Below are 11,979 nucleotides of genomic sequence, written 5' to 3'. Positions count from 1 at the left end.
GGGTCAAAAGTAACACAACAATATAAGCTAGATTTTTTTCTGTTAATCTTATTTTTCTTAAGTATACCTGATTGTGACCTTGTTAATAAATAACTGCAAACATATTTTGCCCTTTATCTTTGCAAAAAAAATTATTAAATTACATTTTCATATTTTCATTTTAAATTTAAGTTTCATCAGATGTCTTAAAACCTGACTGTATTTTTTTTATTGTAAATTTCAATGTATTTTTATATAATAATAAAAAAATTCTACAGAATGCACAATAATTTTTTTTTTTTATCGCATTAGCATAATAAAAAAACTCTAAACATAATGTAACAGTAGGCCTATTTATGTTTCCATCCAGTTGTTTTTATGCATGAATTGAAAATGTGCATTAAAACATCTGGAAACACTGCAAATTCACAGGTGGAGGTGTAAAGGCTAAGATATGGCTAAAACCTAAATATAAATGTGACGTAGCAGCTGCCCAGAGAGAGATGTTCCTCTATGTCCTGAAACACCCTCTCAAAAACATCTGGATAAAACCAGACCTCCGTCTGTCTTTCTGACCCTCACTAAGACATATTCTTTTGGTATAATATGACATTAACATTTGTAAGAAATGATGCAAGACACAGAAATTCACAAAATAGCTTGCACTGGAACAAAATAAATACTTTTTGTGACTGTAGCGGGACAAAAGTAACAACTGTTACTTTCGTCCCGACAGGAACTCCTGACATTTAAACTCGATTTAATTTTATATAAAAAAAAATTTAAAATGCAAACTTTAGGATGTGTTAAAGCACTAAATAACCTGTAGATTGATCATTACTTTGACACATGAAACAAGAAAAACAACACGACTAATAAAAAAAAATTACCGCTTCAACAATTTACTTTTTGTACTCGAAAACAGTTTTACGGACCTAACTGCAGGAAACGATGAGGAAATCACATGATATTTCTCAGCACCGTCAAGGATCGCATGCTGAACATGCTGTCATAGCTGGGAATGCAAATGCAGAAAGAGGCTCGGAGAAAATCTCTTTGTTACTTTCGTCCCGTGTTACTTTCACCCCGGTTCTCCCCTACCTTTCAATCTTCTTATAAATCAAAATGACATTAGTTATAGACATTCACTGAACTGCCAAAATAAGATAAATAAAGTTTATTTGTGAACTAATGTTACCATAATTTCTTTGTTATACACTGTAAAAAATGGCTGTGAAATCTACAGTTATTTACTGTCGATTTCACAGTAACATTACTGTATAAGATTTTTACAGTAAAATATTGTAAAGTTTACAGTAAGACTGTAAAAATCACAGTAGTCCAAGCATTACAGTTGAAATCACAGTAGTCAATGCATTACTGTAAAAAAATCACAATTTAGCCACTATAGTACTGTAAATAGTAAAGTAAACTACTGTAATTTTCCTTTTTTTTAATCATATCTTTCTTTGTACCCCTTTCACATGGACGGCTCCAGATTATTGTTGTTCATAATTCATCACCGGAATATGATGTAAATACTCGATGGTGAGCTTTAAGTAAAAGTGTAATATTAATCAATTAAAATGTGTCATGTAACTTGTACTCTGATGCACCTGCTGCAGGTTTCTATTCCATACAATATATATATATATATATATATATATATATATATATATATATATATATATATATATATATATATATATATATATATAAGATTCCAAGAATATTTTTTGTTTGTTTGTTTGTTTGTTTTGTGACTGTAAATGGGTGTTTGGGTGTAAATGGGTGTTAACAGGGCAATAAAATATTTGATAAGCCTTATCTTAAACTTCTCCAAAGTCTCCGCTGACATGGTCTAACAATATAGGCTTCATAAACGCATAATTTTTTGAGATATCATCCTCAGATTTGAACTGAAGCATGACCATTGGTTATAAGTTGCAATAGTATATTCACATAATTATGTATATTAATATTTAAATATTGTATACATTTAATAAATATAATCTTAATATTTGTTGTTTTTATTTTTGAGCTTATATATCTCTCAATATTAATAACATCTGATTAATTTTGAGTTTTGAACTTGAGCCAAAACTCTCAAGCTTTGTAAATATATGTTGGTTATGTGTCTATTCAGAATGACTTATGAGCAGCAGCCTTTTTATTTTGGGTAGGCTATGTCATGTGCATTACTTGCCAAAATTGGGGCTGTCTGGTTAACTCATAAATATGTACCATGGGATTTTTATTTTACAAACATCAGTGTTATATATATTTTTTTCTTCGGAAGCAGGCGAGATAAAGGTGCAAGTTTCCAGAGCTGTTTGGCGAAATCAAAGCGCCAGAGTGGGCGGAGTTTACCCAGTCTAGAACGATCTAGAATCTGTGGGGGGAAAAAGCGCGAAAGAGGCAGCAGCACTTGAATTTCTGACTCGTCGTCAGTGACAGACAAGTTCCGTTAATTCTCAAATCTAAGTTTCTTTACACACGGCTTTGTCTTGTATTTATTTTGTTTTCGTCTTTGTGTTGATTTCTTTAACTTTTTGCCTGAGAGGAATTCAGCGACAACGTTTCCGTGAGAGCTCCGACGGAGACGTCTTCGCAGCCGTTAACGTTAAGCTCCGTTAATAACAGACTATTACTCAAATTTACGTTTCTTTATACACGGATTTGTCTTGTGGTTGTAAAGTTATTTATTTTGTTTTCGTCTTTGTGTTGATATCTTTCACTTTTTGCCTGAGAGGAATTCAGCGAAAACGTTTCCGTGAGAGCTCCGACGGAGACGTTTTCACAGGCTTTAACGTTAATGTATTTTTCCCACCCGTGGCCTCTGCCGGAGTTTCCATCTTGGAATCGCGGATCCTTCACAGACTGCTTATCGGGACTTCCAGAAAATCAGTAAGTAACTTTACCATCACTACTTCGAGCAAAAAAAAAAAAAAAAAGAAATAAAAAAAGAAAGTTCAGTGCCACACCCTTGTCAGGCTGTGGAAAGCCAACAGCCTGTAGAGAACCTTGCAGATTATTACCCTCTTTCTGTATATAATCAATTTGGTCTTAATCGTGTTGCTCTGCATCATTCTGTGTTTCAGAAGAATGAGTAATGGACTCCATTGAGAAGGCAATACAGGCCGTGCTACCACAGCTAGATGAAGCAAAGCTTGAAACTTTAGTCAATGAGTTGGTGAAAGTAGGTGTTGAAGGACCAGATGATCTGCAGTTTATTCAAGAAGATGACATCAAACATCTGCTCACACCCATTCAGTGCAGAAAAATTATTCATTCCTTGAAAGGTGAGATTAGTTCTTTTAATTAACATATATTAGTTTATCCGCTACAATTAATAACTAAATAAATCCGCAACCATTCAATCATAATTTTGTAAAAAAAAAAAAAAAAAGTGGTTATATGTGGATGTTAGTGTATACCTGGTCCAAGATTCTGTCCCCTTTGGTCAGGCAGGTGACATGTTGATAGAACTTGAGGAGTACAGATTGAGGTTAGAATTATTGAAATCCCCCGCGGCAATAAATGCCCTTCTGGATGTGCAGTTTGCCGTTTGCTAATGGCAGCATATAAAGCCAAATTTGCTTTAAAAAAATAAAAAAATAAAAATAAAAGATGGTATATACAGGAAAAATAAAAACTATATTCTTGCCTCTGCAATGCTGTCTCTGCACTAGATACAGTTATTCCATGCAAAACTACAGACCCACAGCTTTCCAAAGAGCCTAATCACTTGATTATAGGCCCAAGTATGTAAGAACAGTGCAATACAGTACAGAAGGATAGTGGTCGCATTGCAATTGAAAACAGCATTTAAGATATTGCCCATATTCCCCCATCCATGCAGATCACATAGTCATGCATTGCATTTGCTCTTTTTTTAAACACATTGATTTTAATATACACCTGCAATGCGGCTGAAAAAAAGCACATTATCAAAAATATTTCAATGTTAACATGTAAAATAATATTCTTGTTTGCCATCAGTTGACCTCAAATCACCCATCTAGGCTGATTAGTAATTGAGATGAAGCCATGACAACCATTTTTGAAATGACCCTTTTCCCAAGATCAGATTTAAATACATTTTAGTCTGTTATTTAGTATTTTTTATAGTTTGTTTATTTGAACTGTACCAGAATCCAAAAAAACAAAACAAAAAAACATTTTATATAAATTTTGTTGGTTTAACCCTATATTGACCTACCTATAAGGACTTGACGGCCACCATTTTGATTTTATTTTATTTTTTAAGTTTTAGTTTAAGTACATCTGATACTATTGTAAACCACTAAGAAACCTTTTGTTAGATTTTTTTTTTAGGGTCAAACCTTATTTTCACCTGACTATTCTGTGCTTTCACAGTGTGTAATGCAGGTCCTTCAAATCCCCAGCTGAGCCCTTCATCGTCTGAGCCACTGTCAGTTGCCTATTCCAGCACATGCCCCATATCATCTATAAGTCCCATCTCTGCATGGGTGAACAGTTTTGAGGTGCCATGGAACAAAGTGAGGCTGACTCTTAGAAGAGCAGTAGATGCTGGTGAGAGGCCAGCTCCGGATGACCGCAGACACTTGATAAAAGTCACTGTTGATGCGATGAGAGAGCGTTCCTTGAACCCTACTCGCAGAGAGTGTGTGGTAGTGGCTAAAGCTATAACTCAAAAATATCCAAATAGCTTTTTAGACAAAAATGAAGAGGGGGAGCTAATTGGATGTGGGTATTTCAGCATTATAAATCAGCTCAAAACCAGAGTAGAATATTTGAATCGAGGCAACTCTCTTTCCCGTCTGAGGAAGCACAAACGCACCCAGAGAGATGATGAGGATGGTGATGATGACCAGCCAGCAGTAGCTACATGTGCAAGAATCGACAGTTATGGGTGTGTTCGTTGGCAGCCAGCGGACTATCCAGATGGGGAAACATCAGCATCATTAGAGGAAAAGAAGCTTGAGATGATTGATATATTCAGCCGAGAGGGACTAAAGGGCGCTGAGAGAGGAAGGGTAGAAGACCTAATGGCAATCACTTATGCCAAACAGCGGGAATACATCAACGCAAAGCCTTCCTCAAGCATTCTGGATGTGGGTAAAGAGTGGCCATTTCTCTTTTCACAGAAGTTTTTATTGTCACACTTCACCACTCTCACCAATGTTGAACTATACACAAGACTGAATGAAGATATGGACAAAAAGGGTAAAAGACTCCTGGATTTCTTCAGTAGTCAGATTACAAAGTGGAGGAAAGAAGTAAGAGCTGTTCTGAAGGAAGCCATAAAGAAGGACCGAAAAGGATCTGATGGCCTAGCAGCGATGCTTGTGATGTTGGCACACTTCAAAGAGCAAGAGGAGTCAATTTTTCTCATTGCTGATGTAAGTTCCTTAATTATTTAAATCTTTTATTTGGAGTTTTCAACAATTAACTGTCACATTTACCTGTACACAATTGTATCTCATTTCCCTGATTAGAATGAGAATTGTTAATGCAGATTGACGAACCTCCAGTTTTTCAAGTAAATACAGGTTTGTGTCAGGTTTATGTTATTGGTGGTTGAGCACTTTTTCCTTGATAGACCTCACCTCACAATATAACCCACTTGGTGCAAGCTTCTATCTCAATTCCTGGGTAAATGCTGGGTAAAGTCACTGTTGTCCACTGTGAGCACGATATTTTAATTAATATTTTAATTAAGAGAAAATTGATGTAGTGTTGTAATTGATAAAGATATTGTGGTACTTAGTTAATTTTTTGTGTAAACCTTTCACAAACCTTCAGAGCAAAAAAAAGGACCATTGCTCATTGCTTCCTTATCAACAAATTTCAAAAAGCTTTTTCTATCCTAGAGATAATATACAGCCTACCTTGTTTCAAGTAACACTTATCTTTGCTGGCATAGGAGACTACCACTCCCGCAGACGCAGAGGCCCAGCTGTCTCTCCCAGTCACTCCAAGGATCATCATGCTCGGTAAGTTTCACATTCAATGTTAACGAATCCTTTGAATGTATAGGGCACAAGCAAAGCAAAGTTTCTGGAAAACACTAGTGAATGTGTGTTGTGTCATTCTCTGCTTCTGCACCAGTCAGTAACAGCACAGTCACTCCAAAACTTAAGTTATGTGGAGTAATCTCTCATCTTTAGTAGCCACCTATAATGTCGTGATTGCTATTTCAGATTGCTTGCTATGCCTGTATCACTCATTGTTTTTCTATCACCAAACCAGTTATTGCTGCTTAAAGGATTAGTTCACCTCAAAATGAAAATTTCCTAATAATTTACTCTCACCCCAATGCCATCCAAGATATCCATGTCTTTCTTTCCTCAGTGGAAGAGAAATTAAGTCTGAGGAAAACATTTCTGGATTTTTCTTTGAATAATGGACTTCAATTGTAACCAACGTTTTGAAGTCCAAATCAATGCAGTTCAATTGTTAGGATTGAGTTGGGAACTAAATCTTCACATCGAAAGGTCGCGCTCCATTTCACCGGCCATCTTTGCGTATTTCCACCGGCGATATCGAGCGCAACCTTTCGACTTGATGTAGTTCCCAGCTCAATCCTAACAATTGTAGTTAAAAAGTATATAAATTATTATTATATTTTTTTAGAAAATGACCAATCATTTCGCTAGATAAGACCCTAATCCTCAGCTGGGATCCTGCACAGCCCGTTGAAGCACTTCAAAGATCTTTGAAACTGCATTGATTTAGACTTCAAAACGTTGGTTACAATTGAAGTCCATTATTTGAAGAAAAATCCAGAAATGTTTTCCTCAGATTTAATTTCTCTTCCACTGAGGAAAGAAAGACATGGATATCTTGGATGGCATTGGGGTGAGTAAATTATTAGGAAATTTTCATTTTGAGGTGAACTAATCCTTTAAAGGGTTAGTTCAGCCAGAAATAAAAATTATGTCATTAATGACTCACCCTCATGTCGTTCCAAACCCGTAAGACCTCTTCGGAACACAGTTTAAGATATTTTAGGTTTAGTCCGAGAGCTTTCTGACCCTCCATTGAAGCTGTGTGTACGGTATACTGTCCAAGTCCAGAAAGGTAATAAAAACACATCAAAGTAGTCCATGTGACATCAGAGGGTCAGTTAAAATTTGTTGAAGCATCGAATATACATTTTGCTCCAAAAATTACGACTTTATTCAGCATTTTCTTCTCTTCCGGGTCTGTTCACAACAGCGCATTCACAACACTGCAGTGACGCCCCTGACATACAATGCTGCTGACGTGTTTTCTTTGTTATTGGTTGCACCAGAAAACACGTCAGCAGCGTCGTACGTCAACCGTCGCGTTCACAACAGACACGGTAGAGAAGACAATCCTGAATAAAGTCGTAATTTTTTTTATTTTTGGAGCAGAATGTATTTTCGATGTTTCAATAAATTCTAACGGACCCTCTGATGTCACATGGACTACTTTGATGATGTTTTTATTACCTTTCTGGACATGGACAGTATACCGTACACACAGCTTCAATGGAGGGACTGAAAGCTCTCGGACTAAATCTAAAATATCTTAAACTGTGTTCCGAAGATAAAAGGAGGTCTTATGGGTTTGGAACGACATGAGGGTGAGTCATTAATGACATAATTTTCATTTTTGGCTTAACTAACCCTTTAATGCACTGCTTCGAAGATATGTATGCTCCCTGCCCTGTTTTTACAATAATTTATGTGGAGAAAATCTTTTATAGAATGTATTGCTATGAAATATAATTTTTGTGATGACTCTTGTCTTTACTAAGGAGAGACAATACTGACTGCAAAAAAATGGATGCTGTCGATCGAGGGGAAGGTCGTAATCCCACCTGGTGCTCACATGGCAGACTTCACCACTGCCTTGGCCGCTCTCTTCGCCTGTTACTATGTATTCAACCTAGAGTATCAGGTGGAAGCCAGCACAACACTGGAGTTTGTTCAGAGGTATTTTTTATCTTAAATAGTTTGATTGCAGTGTAAAAGCAAATTGACAATTGAAAAGCTGTTCAAAATCATCTTCTCCCTTTAAAATTAGGGCTGTGAACTGACACTGGTCTCACGGTTCGGTTCGATTACGATTATCATGTCATCGATTCAGTTCAATTCGATATCACAATGCATCGCGATGCACCGCATTCTCAATTTGACATTTTTCTTCAAAAGTGATGTGTGCGCACGTGTGTGTGCTGGCCTGTTCAAACAGTGACATTCCAGTTGGGAGTAAAGCTTGTTTATGCCATTAAGAAAAGAAAAATCTGTCATATAAATTGTTTTAAAGAAATATTCATTTAAAAGCAGCGTTTATTAATCGGTGTATTATGTTACCATTAAAGATGCACGCATCAACCGTCGCTGAGTCCGCTGTTGAAGGTTACGATCATCCATTTATAATCACGCATAACAACACAGAATAATAGTAATTTGAACATCGGGTCAGACTCTGCCAGGCGTTAACAGCTCGGGGTGAAAACGGCTAACGTGGTTTATCAAGTTAGTGGTATTACCTCCTGCATATTCTATTTGTGCATGGCATGAGCGCACACAGTGCGTCTTCTGCAGGATGTGCTTACCAGGTTGTTCATAAAAGCTGAAATGTGCCCAGATGTAGGCTTTAAAAGTAGTTGGAGCATCTTTAATTACTCGCACTCGCGTCTCGCCTCCCTCTGCCATTGTATGCTACCGCGACAAATGACGTCAGAAAAGTGTCAGTACATTATAATCGATTATGGTCTATTACTGAGCCGATACCGTATCGTCCTCATCTGCATCGTAGAAACGATAAATTTTGACACCCCTATTTAAAATGTTATGGAATTGGGCTGGGCGATATGGCTGAAAACTGTATCACAATATAAGTGTTTCATATTGGTCGATATCGATAATTATTGATATTTTTATGACCTATTTAAAATAAGGAACAGGAGAAAAAATATATTACATTTAAAAAAATTTATTTTAAAGTTAAAGGAATAGTTCACCTCAAAATGAAAATTTCTTTCTTTCTTCAGTGGAAAAGAAATTAAGTTTTTTGAGGAAACAATAGCAACCAACTGAGTTATTTGCCATTGAAGTCCATTATATGAAAAAAAAAATCCTGAAATGTTTTCCTCAAAAAACTTATTTTCTATTGAAGAAAGAAAGACGTGGATATCTTGGATGGCATTGGGGTGAGTAAATGATTAGGAAATTTTCATTTTGGGTTGAACTAATCCTTTAACCTTCCCCTGATTCATAGGTGTGATTGGCAAAGGACAAAAAAGCAGGAAAATATAATGCGCACCTATCATGACGCAGTGACAGCACGTGTGATTATTCCAGTAGTTAGGACATCGCACAAGATTTGTGTTAACACAGAACACATTTCATCACTGGATAGTGTTTGTCGTTTATTTAAAGTGTGGTTTATGTCAGCTGAATGTGCTGAACGCTTTTCAGAGAAGATGAGGCAACGTTATTTTAGTACAATTCACACCCAGCGATAATTCAGGGAAAAAAATCTCCGAATGCTTCACGTGAAACTTCGGTCTTCCGACCTATCATTGTGTCAGTTCTCAATTGATTTTGATGGTAATATCAATTTTAATTGATATGCGCGAAGGGAGAAATAGCAAGACAGTTTGAAGACTGTGAGAGTGTGCGCGCAGATGCCGGGAGGGAGGGGCTCTCTTTCTCTCTCTGCTCGTTCTCTCAGTAACAATGCGCTTGCCTGTCAGAATTGGCGCAGCAGTCAGTCATCTTATCTACATCACTCACCGATCAAGAACAAGGCTTTCCACTTATCACTCCACGCCGGTTCTGTTATTGAAGAATCCAACACGAGACAACGATATGGTGCAACTAAACTGTTTACATGATTGGCTCGGTAGATGTGTTACTCCCTATGTTGCTAGGTTACAGAGAGTGAGTGCCTTTGTTCATGCAAAGAAAAAAACAAAATCGAACGTTTTATCGAACGCATTTTTTATTTGATATTTGATTACATGTCTAATCGCGATACATATTGTTTAATGTTTTATGGCCCAGCCCTATTATGTAAAGTATCTGAGTATCTAAATAGTGTAGGTTGAAGCCTCCTAACAACTTGAATGCTTTAGGAGGACTGTTGGGCATGTACACACTATATTTTTTACATAAAACCTTTTGGTAGTAATTAAGCTCTTAATTCTTCATTTTTTTTCAGGCCATCTGATGTTGAGAATATATCTTCTGGTTGAAGAATTGTAGCTTGTTCAGGAGGTTCTTTGTTGTTTTCCACGTCTCAGATCTTTAAAGGAGTATGGTGTTAATGCTTGAGTCGAATAGCCGTAGTTTGGTCTTGAGTGTCAAATGCAGCTCTTGCCTTGCCCATTCTTGTGGTTAACCATCAAGCTGGCCAGTGTCTTTCTGTTTGCACTTTGATCGTTGTGCTAATGTGGAGACCTGTCTCAGCTGACTTCTGTTCTACCCCTCTCAGTTTCTCTTACATTTGTTGGTGTTTTTTGGGACAGTGATGTGATATAATCTGCAAAGTCTAGGTCATCGCAGTTGTCTGCTAAGATGGGGTCCAGTGAAGTCCTATTGGCGCCCTGTTGTCAGTGGCTTGCCGCGTATGACCTAGTCGGCCGCATGATGTAGTCAACCTTCGAAGAGGAATGGTAATCAAGAAAGTAGACAGCCTTGACTAACTCCTGTTGAGATGTGAAATGCCTCTTGTCAGCTGGCCTTTATGTATGATTCTACCATTGCTCACTGCACTTACAGTTTATTCATTAATGTGCGCATATTGTCCCATCGCGCCTAATTCCTATTACACATGTTCATAGGTTTTTAGTCAGGATTAATCCTGACTCCAACAAGTGCCACTGCCAAGGAGCAGATGAGCAAGACGACTGGGAGAGTGGTGAAGCGGAAGACTTCATACATGAACGCCCCCATGTCATCTCCTTCATCAGGACTTCACGGAGTTCTATTTGCTAACTGGACTAGATACAGGTGAGGTTCTGATAATAGCTTTAATAATAATTATAATACAATTAATAATATAGGTATCTGTGGGGTTTAATATAATTAATCATAATTTGATAATAATAATAATAATTATTAGGAATGCACCAATACTGGTATCGATATCGGGCCGATACTAAGCTCAATGTTCTTGTACTCGTAAAAATTTTTTTTTTTTACTCCGATACCAACAACGATACCAGCGTGTAAATAGTGTTTGTGTTTAGAAAAAGAAACACTGACAACAGAGGGTATAATGGGGATAAAAAAGGCAGTATATGAAGTAAATCTATCTTACTAGTGAAATATTAAAAGAAATATAGTAACACACATTGCTTTGGTGCGCCAGCTGATAAGAGAAAAACGTGCTGTGGCTTGAGCGTGCAGCGGGACAGACGCGTGAGCTAGTCGAGCGCATCCATTTATCCAAACATCATTGGAAAGTTTGTAGTTCGTCAGATGTAAATGGCAAAGAAAGTCAAACAAGACAATGTAGCTTATCAACGTTAACTGACGAGAGAGAGAGACTTGTTGATTGCTCTTGATTGACTAAATCATATATGTAAGTAAAACATAAACTGTTACCTTATTTATTAGGGCTGGGTAAAAAAAATATGGATTTTTATTTTATTTTAATTGATTCTCATTTTTGCAAAAACTGATACTGATTCTTAAACATTTTCATCGAGACATCAGTAGCTATATTACTAATATCAGTGATACACGCCTTCATTCATAAAATATTCCATTAACATATAGGGCTGGGTAGGGGTGGTACCGAAAGCTGGTATTAAACGGGCCCCGGGGCTGAATTTTGAAAGACCGCTGTATCGATAAGCTCGGACGTTATCGGTTCTGCTGTCGGTACTTGGAAAAATACACGTAATGTTATTATTGCTATAAAGACGTTTTATTTCGCCAACCTTTTCTATATACCATAATATTAAACCGTTTGTCTGTGATGCATTTTTGCTATTCGCAGTCCGAGAGAGAGAGATCTCCACAGTGCGCA

The 11,979-nt window shown here is 37.0% G+C and overlaps 1 protein-coding gene across 1 annotated transcript in view; it reads left to right on the top strand.

Moving 5' to 3' along the window:
• Positions 1–2,073: 2,073 nt before the first annotated feature.
• The window catches only part of LOC113105157 (receptor-type tyrosine-protein phosphatase gamma), a 28,481-nt gene continuing 18,575 nt past the window's right edge, over positions 2,074–11,979 (top strand). Inside the window, 6 exon segments of the mRNA XM_074559917.1 lie at positions 2,074–2,886; positions 3,081–3,281; positions 4,360–5,366; positions 5,891–5,960; positions 7,751–7,928; positions 10,787–10,863. Coding sequence (XP_074416018.1) covers positions 3,092–3,281; positions 4,360–5,366; positions 5,891–5,960; positions 7,751–7,928; positions 10,787–10,863 — 1,522 coding nt within the window. The 5' untranslated portion in view covers positions 2,074–2,886; positions 3,081–3,091.

The sequence above is a fragment of the Carassius auratus genome, chromosome 6 (assembly GCF_003368295.1).
Source record: "Carassius auratus strain Wakin chromosome 6, ASM336829v1, whole genome shotgun sequence".
NCBI classification, from domain to species: domain Eukaryota; kingdom Metazoa; phylum Chordata; class Actinopteri; order Cypriniformes; family Cyprinidae; genus Carassius; species Carassius auratus.
Note: the sequence above shows the minus strand (reverse complement) of the source record. Positions and strands in the feature narration are given on the sequence as shown.